The following is a 25789-nucleotide window of genomic DNA, read 5'->3' as shown; positions in this document are numbered from 1 at the left end:
TTTTATTACAATAAAAATACCACGCCTATTGAAAACATGTCTTTTCTTAAAAACAAAACAAAACAAAACAAAACAAAACAAAACAAAAAACTCATGCCTAGTGCACAAAATATGTTAATAAGTCTTTGGGGACATCTGCAACAAATTCGTAGGAAATGAAAAGCCAAAGAATGACCTGTCATGTATATACAAAATGTGCATTGCTCCTGGCAATACACATAGTGTTTACTACAGGCATTTTTATCTTTCTGCTTTTCTTATAGGGTCCTGCCCATATTTTAATACTTTATAATTAATCAAGCTTCACTAAACTATTTACAGAAGCAGAAACTTATCACACATCTTCTTAAGCCCATAAATATGGCACTACAGAAGTAGAATATTTTAAAACAGAATCAAGACAAGTGTGCTACATAGTACTGTTCTTTAGAAGTACAGTTTGTGAATTACTTTTCTTTATCAAAATTTAAATCTGTATGGAAACAAATATTCAAATTCTCCCAATGTTTTGCTTTGTTACATTTTTTCAACCTGCTGTTTCTGAAGGATTTTGCCTCAGGACAGTATACATATTGCAAAAAAACAGTTGTAAATTGTCACAAATGTATCCTGAGAAAGCTGTCAGGGCTCCTGAATGCCCATTGTTTACATGGGATAGAATCATTTTGTTTTCAATTAAAAATAACTAGTTTCCAATACTAGCCATTGCTTCTATGGTTTTATTACTCTACATTTTTTTTTTTTTTTTTTTTTTTTCCTCTCTCCTCTCCTCTGCTGCCATTAAACACAAATAACATGGAAACAGTGAAATGGACCATACCCAAGTGCTGCCAAATGCACTGAACAAGTGAAGTGGCTACAGAATGGTATTTATAGAGGTCTTGGAAGTTCCTTCCAACAACAGTAGGTAAAAACAATCATCAGAGTGAAATGCACTTTCAACTTGACTGCATCCTTTAATATTTCATTATCTACCTCTATAAAACCCTGAAAAATTCTACTTTTTTACATTTAAACTCGCATTACACATATCTCAGGTTTTATTTTAAAAACAAAACAAAACAATAGTGATGGTGGTTAATTTGCTTTATAAAAGATAATATATTGAGTTATATAATAATACTGGCTTTGATCCAATTAAAGTTACATTATACTGCTTAGTAATTACCGTGACTCCAGTTCCTACAACTGTTACAGTGAATACAAATGACGGTTTAATATACAGGAAATGGGGATCATTTGGAAGTGCTGATTCAGAAGTATTCAAGTGCTAACAATGACTTTTTATGCTTTTCCTCATGTTCTATAGATTAGAGTTTTGTAAATGTCCATGACTTTGAGAGTTGCACAGATTTCACTTTTTTTTTTTTTTTTAAATGATATTCTTTTGGTTTGTGCAAACGCAAAACTAGAGTTTTCTAAATGTTACCATTTCATTAAAGTAATTGCCACTTTTACTTAAAAAGGCACCAGCATTAACGTAAGAGAATATACCTTTTATGCCTGTTTTTATGAAGAGCTGTACTTGTTACTGGAGCGGAAGTTATCATATCCGTGGTCATTAGCTTTGAACTTTAAACAGGACTGCCTTTCCTCCAGGGACAACAGATCTTTGGACTGGCACCAGCAACACAAACATGACTGTAAAAATAAAAAGAATAAATATTTTGCATCATTTGTTTTTTCACATGTTGCAAAATGCACCAAAACACTGCCCTTCTTCAGTGGTACAGTAGGAAATGGAAAGCATGAAAGATGCTATTTTGGCAATTGCAGCATAAGCAAAGAAACAAGGCTATGCTCTGCATTGCTCAAGTGGCAACTACCCAGTGGGATATCCCGTTAGCATCCTGAGTGCTGGACGGCAGGAAGAGAAATGTTTAAATGCATCTCAAAATGAAATGAGACTTCTTTTTGTCCTTTTTTGGATAATCTTTCTTGTAAAAAATTATACACAATAATCTATACTTCTGGAGTGAGATGCTGCTTAGTTCATTTTAGAGGAGGAAAAAAAAAAAACAAGAACTCAGTAGAATAGTGAAAAGCCACACATAGTTTACTAGATGCACTTCAGTCCTTTTGCTGATGCTATGGACTGGCTTTGGGTGCTCAAAATCATGTCAGGTTTTTACCATGGACTTCTCTCCCCATGCCCACTTGTTTCCACACTTGAGGCTTGATCTGCTGTGTGTTTAGACCCAGTGATTCTTTCAGTTTCCAGCAATGTAGACAGGGAAGATGAGACCAACATCAAAGCTTCAGTAATGTGCTGTTATAATTATGAGGGAGATATCACAGTGCTACTAGATGTAGAGCTGACTGATATCCAACTGAAAGATGCAGCCAGTAAACAAGTTGCACAACTAGCACTAAGCCTAGCAATGGTCAACTGTTAACATTCTTAACAAAAGAAAAGTCTACGAATTTGTGTGTGGTAATGTAAGAACCCCAATACAGTGTCTGAGGACAATTAGGGGCCTCAAAAAAGCTCCAAGTACACTGGTGCTGTTTGGTGCTGCTGAGCACCAACTACACATTTTCCAAGCAGACATGATAGATCGAGGTGGCTAGAAGGCTGTAGTACTGCTGGGAGATGGACTGTAATCCAGAGGCTCAAATCGTATATGGAGAATGAGTGTCAGGGGGCTATTCACCTAAACCAAGTTAAAACTCTGAGCAGGTGTGTCGCTTGGTGTTGGAAAGGCACAAGGGAATACTTGTACCCTCTTTGTTAGTTAAGTGCCTACTGACTCAACTGCTCAGTCAGGATGTGAGGAATATGTGGTCAGTGCCCTCCCTGTCGGGTTGCAGAGGATATGGCTACGTGAATCTCTGCAGAGCAGACTGAGCCTGCTTTGTCAGGGCTCTCAAAATGGCCACATGCCAGGTCATCAGGAAGTGATGTAGCCTGATGAGCGTGATACCAGCAAGCTTTATTTTATGCTTCTCTCTTTTGCTTTCTCTTTTAGTCCCTATAAGCTTTAATACCTTTCTACATAGCTTCATCAGGAAGGGAGGGAATACCTATCATAACTTTAAAGTAAAATTTAATGAACATTTAAAACACTCTCTGTGTTATGGAATGCATTTTACTGCTGACATTGTTTTTTAACCAGAGGTGTAGCTCTCAACAGTCTCTTACCTTAAAGCAATTTTGGAATCTCTTGCTCACCAAATACAGAGCAATTGGATTGATGCAGGAATTCAGTGAAGCCATGTTAATGCCGATGTAATCCATCACAAGAAAAAAGCTGTGTGGAAATTAAAGTTAGTGAGATTCTTCACATTTTCTCTGAAAAGGCTTAGTGGAGGTTTACAGTTTTGAAAACTAGATTCAGCTTTACTCAACAAAGATGATCTATTAAATGTAGCAGTAAATGGACCTCTATCAATAGAATTAACTTATGGAAGTAACAACCGTGCAAAATAATAAGGTTTGAATCAGTAGACCATTCTTATGAAAGTAGTTTCAGAAGATCTAATCATCATAACTTGTGAGAGCAAGATTTGTGAGGTTTTCTTCACAGTTTTAATCCTAGCTGTTCAGCTGAAAGGGAAAATGGGGACAGAATCTCCCCCCTATATCCACATAACACCAGAAGATAGAACATCAGTCCCAAAAGGGATGAGGAAGAAGACCAGGCAAACAGGACAGAAGCCCTCTGTTCGTGGGCTTCCTCATAATTTCCCAAGTCTGCTACAGAGTGAAACCAGAATGTACTGGATGAGAAAGCAGAGACAACTTCAGGCATACAGAACAAGTTAGTTCATTAGGAAATCCAAGTATGCTTATGGAGCATGCCAGCAGCACATAGGTATTTTCTGTTTATAGTCTCACCTTAAAAGTTCACATCTATTTGGGTCCTTTTGATCATAAATAGTGAGTTTCAATATTCTGCTTAAGTGAAGAGGGAGCCAACACAAAGCAAAAACAAGTACCAGGCAGAACACAGTTTTGGCCACCTCACGTCTCTGAAAATGAAAATTGGAAAGAACATCATTACAGTTTCTGTCTCTCTCTTGATTGTTGTTGCCTTCTAATATCCAAATGTTTAATAAACAAAATAAAACCCTATCATAATAGGAGTTAAGAGAACATCAGAGTAACTTATTTTCTTTGAATATGTACTTAATCTTTTCTATTGTTTTAGATGTATTCCACCAATTCTCCATATCTCTAATTTACAGAAGTATGAGTAATAATATGAAAAATGGCAAACACAAAAACAGTCATTTAAATTAAAATGTGGAAGATAGTCATCTGCCTAATCACTTTCAAATGACAACTTGTTTACAACTGCATTTTCTTGTGCTTTGATCTCAGGCCTTACTTTAAAGGTCCCAAGAGATTTAAATTACAGCTTTATCAAGGTAAGATGATTACACTTATTTACACTACCATTGCAAATTAGCATGCAAACTAAAAGGCTATTAGGAAAGGAAAGAAACACATATATATGTACTAATGTAGTTTAATTCTGCCTTAGTAGAATTAAATTAATGACATTTGATGTTTCCCTCTGGTGCACTCCTAACTTGGAATGTATTTTGGAATGTGTTTTGTTCTGATACACTGCTAACCTCACTACAGTTTGGCATGAAATTAATTCAAAACAATTAACAACTTTACAGCACCGGTTTCTATATTACAGTATGATCTTAGTTTTAATTACAAAATATCCATCTCTCATTATTATAAAGAAGAAACAAAACCTATAAGGTCTGAAGGATTAACACCAAATGAGAAAAAGTGTCTTGTGATTGTCAGTAAATGTCTTAGATTTCTGATGGCTCTGATATATATGCAAGGTCATTGGCACCACTGCTAGGGAAGTACTTCTTAGCAATTATTTTGAATTTTTTCATAAAATAACAAGAGAATGATGTGGCAGTAGAGTCAGTAAAGGTATTACTATCAGCAAAGTTGTCAGGGATACATTTTTACCTGTTTTAAGTGATCATTTAAAGGCAATCTGCATCCCACTTTTCTTTCGTAACATTTCACAGGTCATGAGAGTGTAGAAAAGTGCTGTGATAGCCAGTGGCAAACAGAAGTAAAAGCTGAACAACCACCAGTCTTTAGCTTGCTTGTAAAACTAAAAGGGAAAAGCAGAACAAAACACAGCAGCAAAAAGTATTGTTAGGAGTTTAATGTTGACCATTTTGAAAAGTGTACTATAACTAATTGGTTAGTCTGTCTCTAAAAAGCATCCATACATTACAGATGAAATGCCCCACACCCACAAAAGGACAGTTTTCTGAATGTTCTTCTTTTAACCAACGTATTTCAGAAATTTGCCAGAATTTCATTTGAACATTATGTTCAAGTAAGTTTTATATATGCTTGTGAACACTGCAATCCACAGATCATTGGAACAGATGATGGAACTGTTCTAGAGAGCTATGGTAACAAATTTCAGTGTCTTACCATCATAAAGGATGTTTTTGTGTGGGGTGAAGTAGGCAGATTCTGAGATCCTTTCCTCTGTATTCCATCGTAATCATGTCAAATGCAATAGCTTCCGGAACAGCTAATACCACTGATATAACCCAGATCAGTACAATTTCAACAGCAGTCCACTTTGGCACTCCAATTCCTTTAATTCGACTCCAAGAAGCTACTGCTCGGTACCTGAAACAACAGCATGCATTTGCAGATTAGATATATATATATAAAGCCATCTGGTTTAATTGGCTTAAATTCAACTTATTAGTGTCACATCAGCTGAATGGAGAAGAGAATTTGAGCAATGCTCTTATTTAAAGAAATTATAGAGTCTGATGAAAAAACAGTCTCACCTGTCTATACTGAGGGCACACAAACTCAACACTGTGATGCCCACTGATGCCTTTTGAATGAAGGGCACTAATTTACACATTTCAACACCAAAGGGCCAGTCCTCTGCAAGTAGCTGTGAAAAGAGTACAGAGATTAGAATGGAAAAATATTAGAATATTTTTTTATTAATTCACAAAGCTGCAAAATAGTCTTGTTTTTCTTTCCCAGCTTATAAAACTTAAGTCAATTAGAGCCATTTTACAAAGTAGTCTCTAAGGTACATGTCCTAAAAACAGAACAGTAGCAACACAGGCAGTCCCTGTCTGAGCAAGAATAAGCATAAGAGCTTAGTCCTCACTTTTCAAGCCCTACAATTCCACTCATTTTGCTTCCAGCTTCACCACTCAGTGTTCATGGTGAAAAGTGACTGAGAAGTGGGGATTTCCATCTCCCTTGGGAAGAGTGTTCATGGGTTCTTAAATGTTGCAAGTAACTCTCCATTTACTAGAAAAAGAGAAAGTAACTTGAGGTTCATCAGAACAGAGGCAAAGCCTACAACTGCACAGCTGGGGTGGTGTGTAATTGAAGCTTGGTGTCTAGACTCCCTCAGCTGAGAAAGTAAGCAACACCGGAGGGCAATGCATCTCATAGTTTTTAGCTGACCATCCAGTGACGAAAGGAGGGGCCTTCCTGTGGGACCTCTTCCTTCCACTTGACACTCAAGGATCCTAACCAATTAATTTGAAGTAAATATCTCATTTACTTCAGATTAAGATAGATCAGATACATCCTGCATTGAAAATCTTTACTGACCAACTGATCAGTTTTCCAATAATCTATATTACAATACACCAAAAATTACAATACACCAGAGCTAGCTGCATATACCTGTATCTGCTATGGAAGAAAGAAAACAGCACAATAATTCTCAGGCTGGATTAATTTCAGGTTGGATTTAGGTTGGCAGTTTGGGTCTTACACTTTCATGGAAATCTTCCATCACATCCCTAGTGGTACACTATAGCTAATTTAGAGAACAAGATTTACTGGACACAGAAAGCGCTTCTTCGTGGCTGACACTATGAACTGTTTGCCTGTAGCTGCATTTTAGAAATATTTAATCTTTGTACTGCTGCAAGCTGCTCTAATGGCTCAAATACATCACAGCAGCAGCCAAATCTTCCAATTCCCCATAAAAACAAGGCCCTCCAGAATAGAGATTATGCCAAGAAATAGTCGCAATTGTTGTATACAAAAGTAAACCTTCTGAGTTTCTGTAATTAGTTACATTATCTAAGCCCATCTCTATGGATCTGTTTTTCATAACTTTCTTCAATTGGGGCCTCTTGGATCTATTGTGGATAGAGGAGTTCAAAATATAAAAGGAGAAGAAAGAACAACGGCAATTGCCAAAAAAAAAAAAAAAAAAAAAAAAAAAAAGATTACAAAATCTTTCCCTCATCTCAGATCTCCTCAATCATCTTTTTAAAGAGGAATGTAAGAAAAGAAATAGATCACCATATAGTTAGATTCTGCTGAGGTCCAAAATGATTGAAGATAGCCACAGAATTGCCTGCTCATGTTGGTTTGGTTCAGCAGAGCCCTCAAGAACATGTCTATATGCATCTAGGGATAAGCAGTTAAATGGGCCAAGACAGAGAGTTTTCAAAAACATTAATATAATTTTATTTTCTTTTAACACAAAGGAAGTTAAGTACAACATTTCATGAGCATATGCTTTTAGAAATCCCTATGAAGTCCCCACCAGTATTTCAAGAACCAGAATACCTCCAAAAACTCTGCTTTAGTCCTATGCTGAAATGGGATCTTTGAAAGAGCAGCAGTAGGAAAATTGTAACATAAACCTGCTTTGATCTATTTCTACATTGATCTACTTAAGTAAGATGAAGAGTGTAATGCTTCTGCAGAAATGAAGCAGAAAAATAAATTCTAAGGATTTATGTTTCTTGAGAGTTGCATGGAAAGCAATAAAACAGAAGAAGCAGGGAGGAGGCTGTAAGGACTGTACAGTATGTTTTGCTTATGCGATGTGGGAAAATAACTCAGACTGTAATTAAAGTATTTTCAGTAAAGCCTCTCCTTAAGACTTCTTTTTAATTGCTGTAAGGAGGTGATAGTAACAAACTGCTGTTAAGATTGCAATGTGAAAAATCACAGGTTTTCTAAATATACACTCTACCGAATCAAACAACACCTGGAATAATTTATAAATATCAATCAGGGCAGTGAACATCCAGCTTACCACACACCAAGTTGCTATAGAAATCAAGATCTAGTAGCAAGTACATTGTATACTTGTTTATAATATATATTGTATATTGTACATTTGTATATATTAAGCCAGAACTGATATATATATACAAGTTTTAAATTATGTATTTTGCTCTTCACCCAAACTAAAATCCCAGAACATTGATCAAGTTTTTGTTAACACATCCTACTGAAAAATTTTTAGCTACAACTAGCCGGTGTCTGTACAAAACACTCCCTTGTCTCTCTGCACTAAAATCATAAAAATTTAGCCACACATGAGACTTCCCAGAACTAATGCTTATCTCTCAGGTGCAGACGGTCACACCTGTGCTCCAAGCTGCCTGGAGTTAAGCCAGCTCTAGTTTGGAAGCCATATGGCTGAATTATAATTGGGCTGCACATGAGTGGATGTGCTCTACTGAGAGAAAGGGTGCATTAATTTGGGTTTAGCATCACATCAAAATATTACTTTCATTCATCCAGCTTTTAAATCAGGAGCAGAATGGACACACAGCTGTCTGTTGGATTGGAAAAACATGTCCTTTATCTCTTGCAGCTGATGTATTGTGAAATTTGAGAATTTTAATGCATGAGTCACAAATTTCTCTACCATGGTATTGCAAGTGGCTAATGATATGCTTTGGCAGCAAAAGCTTGAAAACATAGATAGTAAAATAAAAGCAGAATATTTTAACTACTGAAACTATGCTCTGTTCATTTGTACTCTGTATTGCCATCTCCTCAAAACAGTGCCTTACGGTACCGTGAAAATCCTTTATAAAGTATTCAATAAAATTCATTGCAAAGTGTTTGTGGACAAGAACAATTGATTATTCTTACTGAAGTACAGATGTGGCCTAATAAATTTCATATGGGTAGAATTATTTTCTTATGATTCATAACAGGGTATCTGTACAAAGAGACTGCAGTCTTAGAAATGACAAGTGACTTTGAGTCATGAGATACTGCCAAATGGCAGGAAAGAGGAAAAATAATGTTGCGTTTTCAGAAGTAAAATGCCAAAAGAAGTCTACCACTGGCTGTATTCCGATTGACCTTTTCCAGTATTGTATTGTCATTTGTTTTACATGAGTGAAGTTTTAGCTAAGGCACAGAAACGTGTTGAAAATTAAATTGAGTAAAAAGAAAGAAAACATTGCAGAATGATGTGAATTCATACTGAAATGAACTAATTATATTGTGATAGCACTGTTTCTACCTGACAGACTCCTAGCAGACTCCTTCTCAGACTAGGCACAGATCAGGGCCTGAGATGATGTAAAAGCATCACAGTAATGAAAGTAGCCCCAAGAGATATTGTGACTCAGAAACACACCTGTGAATTACAATTCCTGCCCTGCTTCCTCTTGGTTGTGTAGGAAGACAGGTTTGTTAGCAATCTGCTGCTGGAATATGCTAGCACGTGAGGACAATATGCTGCTCCTGATGGCTCAGCTGCTATGGCCACCAGCCAGAGAGGGCTGATGCCACGGCTTCAACCCACTATTTTTGACTTTCCACAGTCAGACATGAAGAAGAAGCAAGGCGTGCACTTATTTATGTCTGTGTCCTATTCCAAGCAATGAATGCCATGGAAATGCAAAGCAGGAACTCTTACTTCCTGCTAGCTCTGCATTCACAGTGAGCCTAGTTCACAATGATAGGACTTGATTTTCATATTTATCAACTGCAGAGTTACACGAGAAATCAGACATACAATCGCACAACCTAATTCATAAGCAACATTTCTTTCAATATATTTATGAAATGGCTGGCAGATAAGAATTTTTCAGTATTTCACAGGAGTAAACTTTCTCAAAAATGAGTTTGCCTGGGAAATTAAGGTTACGGTCAGGGCTGAGTCAGACATTGCAATACTTAATAATGTTTAACAATAATTAGTACTTATTCATATGTCGGGGTGGGATTCTCTCTTTAGATAAAAAAAATTATTTCTCTTTCACTAGCTAAGATAAGAATATTTTACTGATCTATCCAATAAGCAGTGTACATCTTAACATGAGGCACATAATTATTTTCTTTTTCATGTGTCTTTATGAGTAACTTTTGCTTGCAAACTTTTATTTTTTTTTAATACTGAATTAAGATGAAGCAATATCATACATTCATCTTGAAAATGACAGAAACCTTATCCTGTCTTCTCAAAGTCAAAAGTTTCTGCACTCTCACAAACCCAGTAAAAGGACTGAATCAAAGTAACAAGAAAGAAAGCTGAGCTGTGCTGCTGTCAGATAGGGAAGCATAAACACAGGGTGAAGCTAAATAATTAAGAGAAGATGAAATCTTGTTTTGAAATTTGTCACATGCATCTTTGAGTGAATGTATAAGTAACAAATGTATATGTAATGAAAAAAAATAATTTACAAATCTATGTAGATGTTGTCTAATGTATGCTGACTTGTAGATCTGTCATGAAAACTGTTGCATACACTACACTTTCAATGTACAGGCATTTCTACTACTCCATATATGGGACATCAGCATAGACTTTTCCCATCTAACTACAGAACAAAGTTAGCCACTATTGTCTGTAGAGTCTAGGCAGGTTCCTCCACTGGACAATTCAGGTATTTGCCAAGTGCATTTGCTGACCATGATCTTAGGCCAACTAAACATCATACTTTATATGGTCATAGATTAATAAACTTCGAGTAAGAAATTCTAAGATGAACTTTGAAAGACCTCAAGTAAATGGTTCAGATGTTGAACAAAAGAAAATAGTTCACATTTCCCACATTAAAAAATGGTTATATTCTTTGACACCAAAAGGTGCAGGTGGCAAGGTGTTGTAATAGAACAGAAACAATGTTCTCTGAAGACAAGCAGCTTTACTTTTGTGGGGAAAGTTAGGAAAATTGGCCTTATCGTGATGGAGGCAACCTTGACTTATGCCCTGTAGGTACTTGCATTGTAGGAGTTATATCATCACAAAGACATTTCCATGGAAACCCTGCCTTTTTTTTTTCAGAACACAGCTGGATTAACAAGGGGGCTGATTTAAGTCTTCATGTGGTATGCAGTCCCTAATCTGTTTCTTTCTTATCTTACCAATGCTTGACAATGTTATATAATGTTCTTTAACTATTTTTATGTAATCCCTAAAATGTATCATAGAAAAAAAATCATTGCCTACAAAAGCTGACTTTGGCCTTTGATCACTCGCTTGGATAAAGACCAGTTTTTGTCCCTTCTCTGACATTTATTTTCTCTACTCTCTCTTTATCTCTGAGATAAAGGAACCTGTCACAGTATTTTCAGGTAGACATTCCTCATTCATTTGTGTCATAGCAAATTGACAGCTGAAGTTCAGAAAGCCACACAGAAGTGTGCAGAGGATATGTTCTTTACCCCGCTGAATATCTATTGGAGACATGACAATAAATTGAATTTAATATATGAGTATGAGTATACAAAACAAGAGAAAGAGAGATATTTTATGTCAGAAGAGAGAGCAGGGTATTATATTATTTGATTACAGCTTTTAAAATTATATGTTCCTTTATTATTACAGATATATACATGAGAAGCAGAGATAATAGAAACCATAGAAATCATAGAATACCCTGAGATGGAAGGGACCCACAAGGACCATCAAGTCCAACTCCTGGCTGTGCACAGGACTACCCAAATGTTGTGGAACTACATTAAGTTTAGGGTTTTCAGTCTTGATGTTGTTTTGGCATCTGACACATGAGAGCTATCACCTTTAACAATTTGAGAAACTAAGTATAAGCCTTCTGGAACTGCAGAGGAATCAGAAGGACAGTTGGCCACTGCTTCCTATCTTCCTTACATTAAGAGGACATAAAAGGCTTGCTGACCACTGGAATACAGTATTTCCTACTGTACCCTTCTGCTCCTTACATTCACAACCTTAAAGAACTTCAGCCTCATATTAGCAAAGACACAGTGAAGAAGCTGATCTAGGCATAAGAGCATCTTCACACTTTTGCTACAACTGTCAGGAATTTGGCGAAGCATCTTGTTGCATGCTGAAGATGATTGTCTTAGGCTTTTCTCTATTTCACATTCTGCAATTCTGGGGTACAGCCAAAGCCAGGACCCTGAAAGCTGAAAAGGTCTCCCATGTTCAGCTTGCCAGGACACAACTCCTTTTTCCCTAATTTTGTACCCTGTTGCTGATTGTGTGAAGAATTCCAATTCTTCACATTTTCTACAGAAAGTATTCACTAAATTTACCAGCTTCAATGGACTAATAGGCATATTACACATTGGACTGCATTTATCTCACAGTATACGTAATATCTGTTTTTTTTTGTTGTTTTTGTTTTTGTTTTTAATTATTATTATTATTATTATTTTTTTTTTTCCCTTTAGATACCCTCAAATGAGTGATCTAAATGTTCATTCGTGTATTTTTTCAGCTACCTTACTCACTTAACTTAAATACTCACTAGGGACGCATCTTTCGCAGTTATCACATTTAATAGCTAATAAAAATATGCTCCTAGTGTGAATTCTGAGTTCTGTCTTCTGGATCTGTCTGGAAAGTGTTCACAGGCACTTCCATACTTTCTACTACATGAGTTGTTGAGTAAGCTGATGGCATTCTTTTAACAGAAGAAATTCTTTCACACTCTTTTTCATGTAGCTGTCTAACTGAGTATCTGGTAGCAATTCTGAACATCTGTTTCATTCATTTTGAAATTGTTTCAAATTGCAAGTTACAACTGTTATACTTGATTTACAAACGAAGGCCTCCCTAGCCTTTGTTTTTCCCACACTGCTGGGTGATTATACCCAGCTTGTGTTTGCTTTGCAGTATTGCCCCTCAATTGCTTCTGGGTGGATGCATAATGATAAAAAGTTACCAACCTTAATTGCATTCAATTCTTAATTTGGATTAAACAAACAATATTTAAAGGCTGATTTTAATGACATTTATTCAAAGTCCTATTTTAGATGAGCAAGTATTTCTCTCACTATTCCAACCAATGAATTAATTCTATTACACAGGCCCTTCATTAAGATGCAGTGCAGCATTCAGCACCTGAGAGCTATTGCGCTGCTCTCAAAATTCTCCTGCTAACACAATAACATCTTAGACTTGCAGCTGGTATAATATTTATCAGCTTGCAGTCTGACCTTTTATTCCTCCCACTCCAACCTTCTCATGGTGATATACTTGATGACATTCAATCAAGATAAGGACTGTGGCTATAACTGCATTTTATCATTAATTTAATTTTAAAACGGTGTCACTGAGATTGCAAAGTCTTGTACTGAGCAACTGCTATCCATGTACTTTTTTTTTTTGAGAAGAAAAAAATATAATATATATTTTAGAGAAATGCTTTTTCAAAACAGTTTTAAGTATTTTGTTTCATAAATTCCAATCTCACACACCTCTCAAAAAACTATGACAACATATAGCATGGAAAATACTGACACTACAAAATGAATGACTCTCATGTAATCCAAATTACCTAGCTCAGGAGTTTAACACTGTCATGATGAGTTTTAAACTCCCTGCTTTGTAAGCTTCAGTACTTAACGGGATAGATATACAGTATTCTCCCGCTTCAGCAGCTTCTGTGAATAATCACTATAGATACAAGAGACTAAACTCAAAACCTGAACTTTCAATGTTACTTTTTTCCCTGAAGAAAAAAGTAACAAAACCCAGAGCTTAAAACCAACACATATAAGATGCAATAGGTGAAGGCTCTCGTGCTCACTTTACTCAATAACTGACGGGTATTCAGCAACCTGGCCTGCAAATTTTTATGGCAGAAGGTATCTTGTTTTTCCAGCATCCCTCCCAGGAATGCTCATCCTAACTAGAGGCTGGATTCACATGCACAAGGAATTCATAAGGACACATGGACTGCTCAAGCTGGGTAGAGATGAGACCGAGATAATACTCCTGTAGCAAGTCTTACCACGTTAAGGAGTAGGGGTTGCAAGAGCAGGAGGTGTGGCTCCCTCCCTTAGCTGCTCGTGCTGCAACACTGGGGAAAGGGTTCACAGCTCAGGAGAGCATCACACCTCACACCACTTCACATGTTAAAGAGATGTCTGAAAGCCCATGTGCCATCAGCGACCATGTGGGCCCATGTGAAGTACAACAACTGACCCTGCCCCAGCAGAACCATAGCACTGAGCAGCACCCACAGACACAGAAGAAGCCGGCCTTCAGTGTCTCTCCTCCATTCCTCGGAAAGGGAGAGAGGCAATGTACCCACTGAGCATTGACCTGCTCCGCGTAGGTCCTTCATCCCTGGGTTGAAGCACCTGCTCCCATGCAGCTTTTGGAGCCTGACCACCCCTAAGTGCAGACCTCAGCCCCATTTCCAGCTGGCAGGGCAGGGATCGGGGGTGAGGGAGGACATCCGACCTCCTCGCCCCCCTCTGAGGTTTTTGCAGGCACCCCCGAGCCCTCTGCCGGGCCCTTCCCATCCCCAGGCTCACCTTGTAAGACGTTGATGGGGATGTCGATGATGATGTGCAGCAGGTCGCCCAGGGCCAGGCTGGCGATGAGGATGTTGGGGCCGTTCCTCATGCACTTGTTCTTGTAGATGATCCGCAGAAGCGTGGAGTTACCGATGATGCCCAGGACGAAGACCAGGCAGGACACCACCGTGTTGATGTACTTGAAAGTCTCCTTGATCTCCGTCTGCCCCGTGCACATGGGGGGCGAGGCCGAGCGGGGGCCGCCCGCCGCCAACCCCCCCAAAGCCCTTGGGCAGCGCGGCCGCCCGGGAGGCGTTGGGCGGCATGGGGGGCCCGGCCGTCAGAGGGGCGGCCTCGGCGGCCCCGGAGGGCCCTGCAGGCCGGGACCCGGGGGTCTCAAGGCTCCGTTGCCCTCGGCGGCGGCGGCGGGGCGGCAGCCGAGCAGCAGCAGCAGCAGGAGGGCGGCGGGCATGGCGCGGCGCGGCCGGACCCCCGTCGGGCTGTCAGCTCCGACCTGCGCGGAGGAGAGAGGGGACAGGGGGTGAGCTCCGGAGAGTGGAAGATAAGAGGGGGGTGGTCGCCTCCGTGTGTGCCTTCCCCGCGGGGGTGCCGCCACCCAGCACCGGAGCGGAGGCTGGGGCGGGGAAGCCCCGTCGGGGGTGGGGGGGGACCCCGCTGCGTTCCCCCTCCGCTCCTCACCCCCGAGCCTCGCCTCGCCTCTCCTCGCTGAGCCTCCCGAGCCTCGCCGAGCCTCCCTCCCTCCCCGCCCGCCGCCTGCGGGGCTGTGGCTGCCGAGCGAGGGAAACGCGCTCCGCCGGTCGCTCCCCGCCCCGGCCGGCTGCCGCCGCGATGGGCGCCCCGGGCCGCGGCCGGAGGGAAGGAAGGAGGCAGGGAGGGAATGAAGGAGGGTCGGGATCCTGCGGAGGGACCCCAGCGTCTGTCAGCGGCGCGGGGCCCAAATCCACCGCCTAAAGCCGAGCCGGCCCCCCCCTTGCTAAAACATTGGCCTGCAGCTGGCCCATCCGTCACGGACAGACCCCACCCGCGCCCTCCGCCCACCCGCACCTCCCCTCCGCCTCCTACCCCGCACCCCCCTTCCCACCCCCTTTCCTCCCCCCTCCCCTCCCCGCAGCTCCGGGGCTCGGGGCCCGCTGCCGCGGGGGGCTCCGAGGGCTGCCGGGGCTGGGGACGCCCCTCACGACTCCGCCCCCCGGTCGAGGGGTTCCCTACCTCGGTACCCCGCCGCCGCCGTCCCCTTCTCGGAGCCCGTCCTCCTCGTCCTGGGGCAGGTCGAGCGCGTCAGCCTCAGCGGAAGACGTTTTGGGGGGTTTCAAGCAATTGGCGAATCGACGCGGTTGTTAAAGGAGATTTTGTCACTGCCAGGGGACGCCTGCGGGGACGAAGAGGTGTTTGCCCTGCTGTCCTCCCCGAGACCCTTCCCCGTTTCTGCGTTTTATTCCTGCCTGCACATCCAGGGCTGTAGGAGCTGCTTGCAGAAAGCTGAGACTTCGGAGAGACTGGTGCCGCTATGTAAATCACTTTACAAGCTGGGGTACTTTCGTATACTGCCCTTAGATAAGCGCTAGTGTTTTGTCCATCACGGGCTAGTAGTAATCCAGCCCGGTTATCTCGTTGTTGCTTTGGGCAGCTTGAGCAATGCATCTGATCTCAGCCAGCTCGTTCCAGTTATTGGGCCCCTTCAGTGAAAGCGTAAGAAAAGGAGCAGAGAGATTTGTGCGGGCTCTTGTGTAGAGTGAGAACTGCCTCAGGAGGCTGGAAACAACTGCACATCTAAGTAAAATAGATTTAAAGATGTTTCCCAGCATATCTGTGAACAAGCTCCCCGATCTTTTCATGCATATGCAGAACATGAATGTGTGAACACTTCATTACAGAGTGACCCACTCACCTATATTATTGACATGCCTGGGGGGGAAACACCAAAACCCAATTGTTTCTTTTAAAACTTCTCACTAAATTGTTGGTCTGATCTCTCTTGTCTTCCCTTCATCTCCTGATAACACCTCGAGCCACTGTGGCAAAAAGCCTTTTCCCTTCCTCATTTAACTCATTTTTCACATATCCATCTTTGTTGAATATAAAGCATCTTTCCCATGTAATCACCCTTGATTCATTTCCTCATTTAGCTGGCACATTCCTTTTTCCTCCCTGTTCTGTATTTGTGAAATGAAGGCACCAGACTCACTTCTCAACTGCATGAGTGTAGCTGGAGGTTGATTGTACTCCAGCTAAAAAAGTGATCTTTTCAGACTTTTTCAGATTATGTATTGCAGTAGGATACATTTTGCAACACTGTCTGATTCTGCTCTGGATGACACAAGTGTGAAATTGAATTAACCCTACAGAATTCCGAGACTTGTGGACTTAAAGTCTTTTCAATTTTCACTTCTACATTTTCTGCATTTCCTGTTCTGCAGTCTGTGTTTGCAGCACCGATTTTTATTAGAAACTCTTGCCAATTAAAATAGAATTAACTTTTATCTGGTCATGCCTGTTAACAAGCTTGTATAACATGCAAGGTTATAGGTTTTTGAAACATTCTGTGCTGACCCTGACCATCACGAAATAGATTGTGACTACACTGAAATATGTTTGCCAACACTTTTGTTAGCTCAGTTCCATTAGATATGTTTGTTACTGTTTGGTAGCACTTATTTCACCATCAGAATTATTAGTAATAGAAATTTAGCTTCAGAAAATGTTAGTAATGTCATTAGTTCATACAGAACTCCGGACAACTGCTGATACTTGAAGCAGAATTACTTTGTGGTATCGCACAAAAAAGAATCTAACCTCTTTCTGTCTGCCAGCAGTTTGCCTGGACCAGCTTTTTTCCTGATTACTGTTAGATATGGTGAACAATCAATAATGAAAATTGACCATTCATCAGAACTAAAGGGATAGTCAAGGAAAGGAAATTGTCTGTTTGCTACTTTTTTTTTTTTTCTCTACTCTGTCTTTTCATAGTTTGGAGTATTTGAGAAATTAAAAAGAGTATACGCTAGGATCCAAGTCTCCTTTAATCAGTGAAAAAAGTAATGCTGCTTGTATATCTTTGTTTGTTGTTTTTGTTGTTATTGTTACTTTTTTTTTTTTTTTTTTTTTTTGTCCCAGAAAACAGAAATACTCCTCGTCCTTTGGAAAGTTTCATATTTGTACAAAATGGGGAATGTTGCATCAAAAAGATCCTCCAGACAGTCTGACACTTGTTTTACTACGTTTTGTACCTCCCCTGCATTTTATCCCACTGGCTATTACCACTTCAGTGAAGTATATCCAGTGACTCTCTTAATTATAAGACAGATGCAACATGGTTGATAATGCTCTCTCTCTTTTTTTTTTTTTTTTTAAATGTCATACACAAAGTATATAGACTGGGTAACTTTTAGTCACCACCAGAATGATTTTCAACAACAGAAAGATTTAAAAAAAATATTCCATTATGTGTAAAATAAATCATGAGAAGCAGTACAGATTATTGCACCAAAAAATCCTCCTATTAAGATGATGAAACACATCTTAGGAATCTATATTTTAATGCATTCTGTATTCATTCAATCAATGGGAATTTTTTCATTAGTTTGCAGATACTTTTGCAGCTCTCATTATTTTTCTGTTTATGTTGTTCAGTAACTAAGTAGCTTTGGAAATCTGCCCCATCAAGCCTTCTTTTATTTTTATTGAGTCTGGTGGAAATTTGCCTACTAACTGGGGCAAGTTCAGGATGAATAGAAAGAATAGGCATCTCTGTGTGAGCCAGTCATTAGACTCATGAGGTGAATTAAAGTCATAAAATTGTTTTCAGTGTTTTAAAAGTTACCATAGAAACATTACCGATGGCAGCAAGTTTTAAACAGAATAAATACAATGTACTTTGAGAAATTTAGAAATTAAGATACAGAGCTTTGTAACTACACATGGTTATATGTTGGACAGATGATACAAAGAATGATATTATCTGTCTCGTTTTTCTCCCTTAGTCTAAATTCATGCCAAGATTCAAAATTCTTTTTTGTGTGATGTATGGCTATGCTTTACATCTCCTTCTACAAAGCTGAGCACCTCCTATAAATTACAGTGTCGCCTGTCAACTGCAATGTATTGATGTTACACATAATTCTTGAAACAGTTGAACATTATTTATTTTATCACTAAAGGTTATAATAAAACAATGTCAGAAGATATCACAAGTGAAACATGAAATCTGAGTGCAGATACCTATTTTAATTTAAGAGCTTACATCTTAAATGATTCCACAATTTACCTTAAAGGAGTAAGATGCAAAACAATGAAAGACAATCAAATTTGTACTTAAATAAAAATAATTGTCTGTCTCTTAAAGTCCTTATTTATATAAGTTCAAGGATTTTTAGATGAAATAAAGTTCAAGCCTTTAAGGCAGACTGGTCACTAACTGAAAAATATTTCCCCCTCTAAGTCAAAGATTAAAAATGATATGGGACTTAGTAAAACTTATTCATCTCATCCTTCCTATTCAACATCAGCAAAGAAAATCACAAGGTAAATGAAAGTTAAAATTAAAATTAACATAGTAGTACCTCATGTAATTAACTTAAGGTATGATAAAATACACAGAATCACTGTCTTTTAAGGGAAAAACTACAAAAGGGAGTTGTGAATGTAGCTGCAGGTTTGAACGGGCTTGAATAAGGAATATATATATATATTTATTATTTAACTGAAATGATTAAAGACAAATTTTCCATAGTATTTCAATAGATTAAAGGTGACCAAGTTTACTTGTGAATTCCATTTTTAGTAGTGGAGGGTTGGACCAGAATCTCCCAGAAAGCCTAGATAAGATAGCTGTAATACATATTATATGTAATACATATATATATATACTATATATCTTTTTTTTTTTTTTTTTTTTTTTTTTTTTTTCTGGGAAACGTGATAACTGACCATATACTGTTTATGTTGATGCACAGAGATCACTCCAGGCAAACCTTTCCAGTCTGGATTAAATTCATTTCCAGACAAAATGTCTGACTTCGAAAAGAGGTGCAGTGATTCACTCATCCATGCTTTTCTGCAAATGTGACCATACACAAACACAGCATTCTTCAGAATAGAATGAATCCTCCAGTACATACTGACTTTAAAATGTATTGATACAATCATAGAACAGAAAACACATTCAGTTAAAAATCACTAGAAAAAAGAAATCTGTACCGTGAAATAAAAGAGGGCCAGGCAGACATCTTCAAGTGCTGGACACGTGACTGTTGACAGAGTCCCTTTTTCTTTCATGCATCTCTTGTTCAGGATTGTTCCAACTTGCTCCTTAACAACTTTGTTACTGTGGGGCCAGCCCTTAGCAGTGCTTATGAAAGTCAATTCTTGCCACCTAAACACCATTGGCTTCTTCTGCACAGTAACATGGCTAGCAGCTGAAGAAATCCCTGGGAACCTCTGCTCAGGCTGGAGAGAGGGTCACTCCTAATTCCAAGGTGAGAGTTGTTCCCTCAAAGGGATTCTTGCTGAACCCCATTAACAGAATGCAGTATATATTTACCCAAGTAAATAAGCAAGAGTTACTATTTAAATTCCATATACCCCTACAGGTGGAAGTACTGTTTATGAGGATGAAAGCTCAAATTCTCATAGAGACCTAGAAAAGGCTTTCTACAGATCTACGTCATGTCCTCGGGCAATTTCTTTTTCTCTTATGTGTATAAGATACGAAGAAATCTTATATGTGAAAATAAGTCCTCACTGTTCAGGACTTTTGGAGAAGCTCCTCACTATCATTTTAAATAAGCATTGGACTGTGGATGAAAAGCAGTGTTTGGTCATCTCAGGTTTTGGATATTGGTAGTGTATTTCCATGGAAATAACTAAGTAGCTATCATCAGTTCTCAGTGCAGAGAAGGGTAGAACAGTCTCTTCTGTCAGAATGGACCAGCGGTCCATGTTGGGGCCCATCCTCTTAATATCTTTATTGATGTTTTGGATAAGGGACTTGAATGAACCCTCTGTACGTTTGCAGATGACACCAAGCTGGGGGGAAGTGTCTATCTGCCAGAGGGTAGGAAGGCCCTGCATAGGGACATGTATGGGATTGTTCAATGGGCAGAGACTACTGGTGTGAGGTTCAACATGGCTAAGTGCCAAGTACTGTACTTTTATCACAACAATCCATACAATGCTACAGGCTTGGGGCAGAGTGGGTCGAACGTTGTACAGAGGAAAAAGGATCTGGGGGTGTGTCAAAGCTTGCCTTGAGCATGAACTGGCAGTGTGCCCAGAAGACCAATGACATCCTGCATGTATCGGGAATAGTGTAGCCAGCAGGACCAAGGAGTGATTGTTTCCCTCTACTCTGCTCTGGTGAGGTCGCGCCTTGAGTACTGTGTTCAGTTTTAGGCCCTCACCACAAGAAGGACATTGAGACCCTGGAGTGTGTCCAGAGAAGGTCTACAAAGCTGGTGAAGGGCCTGGAACACAAGTCCTACAAGGAGCGGCTGAGGGCACTGGGGTTGTTTATTCTGGAGAAGAGGAGGCTCAGGGAAGACTTTATTGCTCTTTACAACTACCTGAGAGAAAGTTGTGAGGAGCTGGGTGTTGGCTTCTTCTTGCACATAACTAATGATAGGACTGAGGGAATGATCTCAGGATGTGCCGGATGAGGTTTAGGCTGGAATTTAAGAGACATTTCTTCTCAGAAAGAGTAGTCAGGCATTGGAATGGGTTGCCCAGGGAGGCTGTGGAGGAAAGGTTGGACATAGTGCTTAGGAACATGGTTTTGTGGGTGACGGTGGGTGGTAGGGGGATGGTTGGACCAGATGATCTTGGAAGTCTTTTCCAACCTTAATGATTCTATAATTCTATGGATGGTGAAGACTGAAGTTGTCTGATACTTTTAGGAAGCTTCCAATACTATCAGTCCTACTGATCACACTTTTTGCAGGAGTTGTTTGTGAAACACAGATCATCATTTTCTTACGAAATAAAACCGCATTTATTTATTTATTTATTTCAAATCAGTGCAGCTGTTTGCTGAGGTTGCAACTTTAACTACATTTTTCAAGGTATTGCTAAAGGTTTTGTACTCTACAAAGACATTTAGTAGTTACTATAGATGTATGTTTTCTCAGGGGATCATCAAACCCCGTTCTTACAGTATTGAAAACAGGCATAAGTTTATGTGCTTTTGTTATCTTTTACATTTTGCAGAAAAATCTAGTCTTCAACAATTAACAAATATGGTCATATAAATATGGTCATTTTTTTGTTTGTTCATACTACTTTGTTTTATTTTTAAATTGAAAGTGGCCTCTGGAAGGAGCCTCACCCCTGATTTTGTTATTGTGTAGTGGGTTTATGTGGCAAGGTTTTGGTAGCAGAGGGCCATAGGGGTGGTTTCTGTGAGAAGGATCTAGAAGCTGCCCCATGTTTGGGAAGGGCCCCATTGTTTCCAGATCTGAGCCAATAAGTGATGTTGTTTGCGCCTCTGTGAGAGCATATTTAAGACAGGGAGACAAAAAACGCTGCGCCAGACAGCAGCCGGGAGAGTCAAGGGAGTGAGAGAACAGCCTTGCAGGGTGCCAAGGTCAGTGTAGAGGGAGGGGGAGAGGTGCTCCAGGCGCCGGAGCAGAAGTCCCCTGAGGCCTGTGATGAGGACCCATGGTGAAGCAGGATGTCCCCCTGCAGCCCATGGAGTACCACGGTGGGGCAGGGTTCCACGCTGCAGCCCGTGGAGGAGACCATGGTGGAGCAGGTGGCCCTGCACTGGTGGAGGCTGCCGCCTGTGGAAGACCCCTGCTGGAGCAGATTCTGGGCTGGACCTGTAGCCTGTGGAGAGGAGCCCAAGCAGGAGCAGGTGACATGGCAGGAGCTGCTGCCCGTGGGGGGACCCAGGTTGGAGCAGTTTGTTCCTGAGGGATGGCCCCGTGGTACGGACCCATATCTGGAGCAGCTCTGGAAGAGCTGCTGCCTGTGGGGAAGCCCACTCCAGATCAGTTCATCAAGGACTGCATCCCATGGGAGGAACCCCACAGCACAGGGGACGAGAATGACCGAGAAGGAGTGGCAGAGAAGTGCTGTAGACTTACCATAACCCCCATTCCCCCGTCCCCTGTGCTGCTCAGAGGAAGGTGGTGGAAGAGGGTGGATGGGGGGGGGGGGGGGGGGGGGAAGGTGCTTTTGGTTTCTTTCCTTTGTTTCTCACTTCTCTAGCTTGTTAGTAATAAGCAATAAATCTTACTATCTCCCTATGCCGAGTTTGTTTTGTCCATTACATAATTACTGTGTGATCTGCTTGTCCTTATCTCAAACTTTGAGCCCTTTTCATCTTATTTTTTCCCCATTCTTTTTGAGGAAGGGAGTGAGAGAGCGGCTGTGGTGTAGCTCGGCTGCCCACTCGAGCGGAACCATGACACAGGCACATTACCAAGATGATTTTAGCTTCAAAATCTTTTATTCCATTCCAGTCATGTTTTACATTACTTTGGCACACAATGCAGACTTAATGGCCTAAGTGCATTCTTTCGCCCAGGTGCAATGTCACTAATAATCCTTAATAGAACCTGTATAGGTATTGACTCACAACTTCTAAGTCCTCTGTAAAGAGACAAACCACTCTGTTTGTTACACAAAGGATGCTTTTTTAGTTTGCTGTCTTTTTTCCCCCACGTGCATTGAAGTTTTTGTTTGTTTTGTTTCTTTCTTTTCTCCTCCCCCCCTGCCCCCCAGAATCCATTTTGTTTCTAAATGCTTTGATTTTGTGTGACATCTTCTGAAGACTTCAGTCCTTCAGATGAGGCCAGCTTGGTACCCATGAGTACCATCATCACCAATCTTCACAGAATCACAGAATGGTTGAGGTTAGAGGGAGCCTCTGGTGGCCATCTGGTCCAATGCTCAAGGTCAAGAAAGGACATCTTGAGCAAGTTGAACAAGACAATGTCCAGATGGATTTTAAATATCACCATGGAGGTAGGAGACTCCACTTTTTGGCAATCTGTGTCAATGATCAGGCACCGTCACAGTAAGGAAATATTTCCTAATATTTAGAGGGAAACTCTTTTGTTCTAGTTCACGTTCATTGCCTCTTGTCCTGTCACTGGTTACTACTGAAAAGAGCTTGGCACCATCATACACTCCTTTCAGATGTGTATACACCTTGATAAGATCTCCCCTGAGCCTCCTATTTCCAGCTGGAGTCCCATCTCTCTCAGCCTCTCCTCACATGAAAGATGCTCCAAACCCCTTAATCATCTTTGAGGCCCTTCACTGAAGTCTCTCCAGTAGCTCCATATATCTCTTGCACCAGGGAGTCCAGAACTCTTGTATCTGGCTTGCACAGACCTGTGTTCCATGGCACCCACTCCACTTGTAGCCATTAAAATAATATTGTCTTGCTTGTTTCTGAGTCTACAGACTTACAGTAAACTCCTGGTAGCCTGCTAATGTATTTGTTGTCAGATCAAGCCACTGCTCTCTGAAGTGGAACCTCTTTTCTCCTAACAGCAATCTATTTTTTATCTCCAGGAAATAGAGTATTCTTGTTTCAAGAGGAACTCTCCAAAGCTACTTCCTGCTCAAAAATACATTTTGATTTCTCCAGGGAAAAGTTCCCCCTAACTTGTTTTTAGCTCTCTCCCCATCCTTGACCTTCACATATAATTTTTTAGTGACCTTCCCTTCCTGAACCTTCCTTCTCTCTCTGCTTTGCTAGAGAAGGGATCCTCATTCTCTTGAAATTCCAGACTAGCATGATCATATTGTCCCCAACATCAATCAGAAATGACTTCTTACAACTCCTCCCACAATTATTTATTTTATTATTTCATTTTATTTTATTTTATTTTATTTTATTTTATTTTATTTTATTTTATTTTATTTTATTTTATTTTATTTTATTTTATTTTATTTTATTTTATTTTATTTTATTTTATTTTATTTATTTTATTTTATTTATTTTGAGCTGGAGACTTTCTACAGCTAGTATTTATTTTTCCAAGTAAGCTTCCCTAATATGGCATTCTTTCAGTTTCCAAGCTTCATTTTTCCCTTGTTTTCATGAGGTACAAATGTAGTCTTCTACATTTGTAGATGTTCTGCTCTGTCTCTTTTCCTTTAACTGTTCTCTGAACCTGTTTTTTTTTTTTTTTTTTTTTTTTTTTTCCCAATTTTCTGTCTTTTTCATCCAGGCATTGAAATCCTGCTTCTGGCATATCTCTTCCTGTGATATCTCAAGTACTTTCTGTAGCCTTGACCTCATCTGCTGATTTTTTTCCATAGAAGAATTTGAACTTTCCTGGAAGCCACAGCCACAGAATACTTCCTTCTCAGTACAACCATCTTGTTTCTTCTCCAGTCCTTCTGCTTCAGAATTTCTGAATATAGAGCTTTTATAAGGTGCAGAGAGACCTCCACATTCACAGGTGTATAGACTAACTAATAACATCCAGATATCTGGTCTGAATAAAACTGGTATTCAAAATCTTGCTGCTGTCCTCTCTCTTGTCCTTTGTAGATGAAATTTGTTGATCTTTCTTCTATTGTGTCAATTTTCACCTCTGGAAACTTGATTTTGCTCATTTTTCTGTTTGTGGAGGCTTGAAACTACTCTGAGTACTTCACAAAGCCAGTGTCTTCTTATAGATGTATTTATAGTTTTTTCAGCTATAATGGAGTAAGGGCTGTCATTCTGCAATAAGCAGACTGATAAAGTACTTTTAATTCTCTAATGAAATTTCAGCCTTAAGTTCCAGAAAGACGTTATGTAAAGGTGAGAAAGTCTTAGAAAGGGTAGTTTCCAAACTTAGCTTCAGTCCAGATGAGTCCGTCTTGAAATACTCTCTGTACTCAGGAAAATAAATTCTACAGGTAAATAACCAGCATCTTGAAAAACTACAAGTAGATATTGTGTTTTTCATGATTCTTCTGCCTCACATCATTCTCACCATTCCCAGTTTTGATCATTACTTATTTCTTGTTCTCAGCAATTTCAGTCTCCAGGTGGCCTACAAACCCAACTCTAGCACACCTTTTTCTTTCTGTGTTGATTAATCTGCACAGCAAAGCAAATGGTTCATGACTTTGTGTGTGTGCCATGTGTTTCCTCTTCTCTGGTCTGTCTGACATTCATATGTGATTGTCTTTTAGAATAAGTCCATGTAAAATGCGCATAGTAACTGAGCAGAAGTTGACAGCATTGTATTTCCTTATATTACCTGGATTGTGTGCTCAGTTTGGTTAAGTAAATAAATGCAGCTCTGAGAGTTTTGGAAGTAGTTTTAGCACACTGAA

At 40.0% G+C, this 25789-nt stretch overlaps 1 protein-coding gene across 1 annotated transcript; it reads right to left on the bottom strand.

Moving 5' to 3' along the window:
• Nucleotides 1–1357: 1357 nt before the first annotated feature.
• EDNRB (endothelin receptor type B) lies at nt 1358–15213 on the bottom strand. The gene is given in 12 exon segments (XM_032185868.1): nt 1358–1641; nt 3143–3251; nt 3839–3972; nt 4946–4966; nt 4968–5096; nt 5429–5448; nt 5451–5632; nt 5800–5912; nt 11948–11956; nt 14517–14747; nt 14749–14853; nt 14856–15213. Coding segments are annotated over 12 exon segments (1290 nt in total). The 5' UTR covers nt 14961–15213; the 3' UTR covers nt 1358–1509.
• Between the last annotated feature and the right edge of the window lie 10576 nt (nt 15214–25789).

This window comes from Aythya fuligula, chromosome 1 (genome assembly GCF_009819795.1).
Source record: "Aythya fuligula isolate bAytFul2 chromosome 1, bAytFul2.pri, whole genome shotgun sequence".
Taxonomy (NCBI): Eukaryota; Metazoa; Chordata; class Aves; order Anseriformes; family Anatidae; genus Aythya; species Aythya fuligula.
Note: the sequence above shows the minus strand (reverse complement) of the source record. Positions and strands in the feature narration are given on the sequence as shown.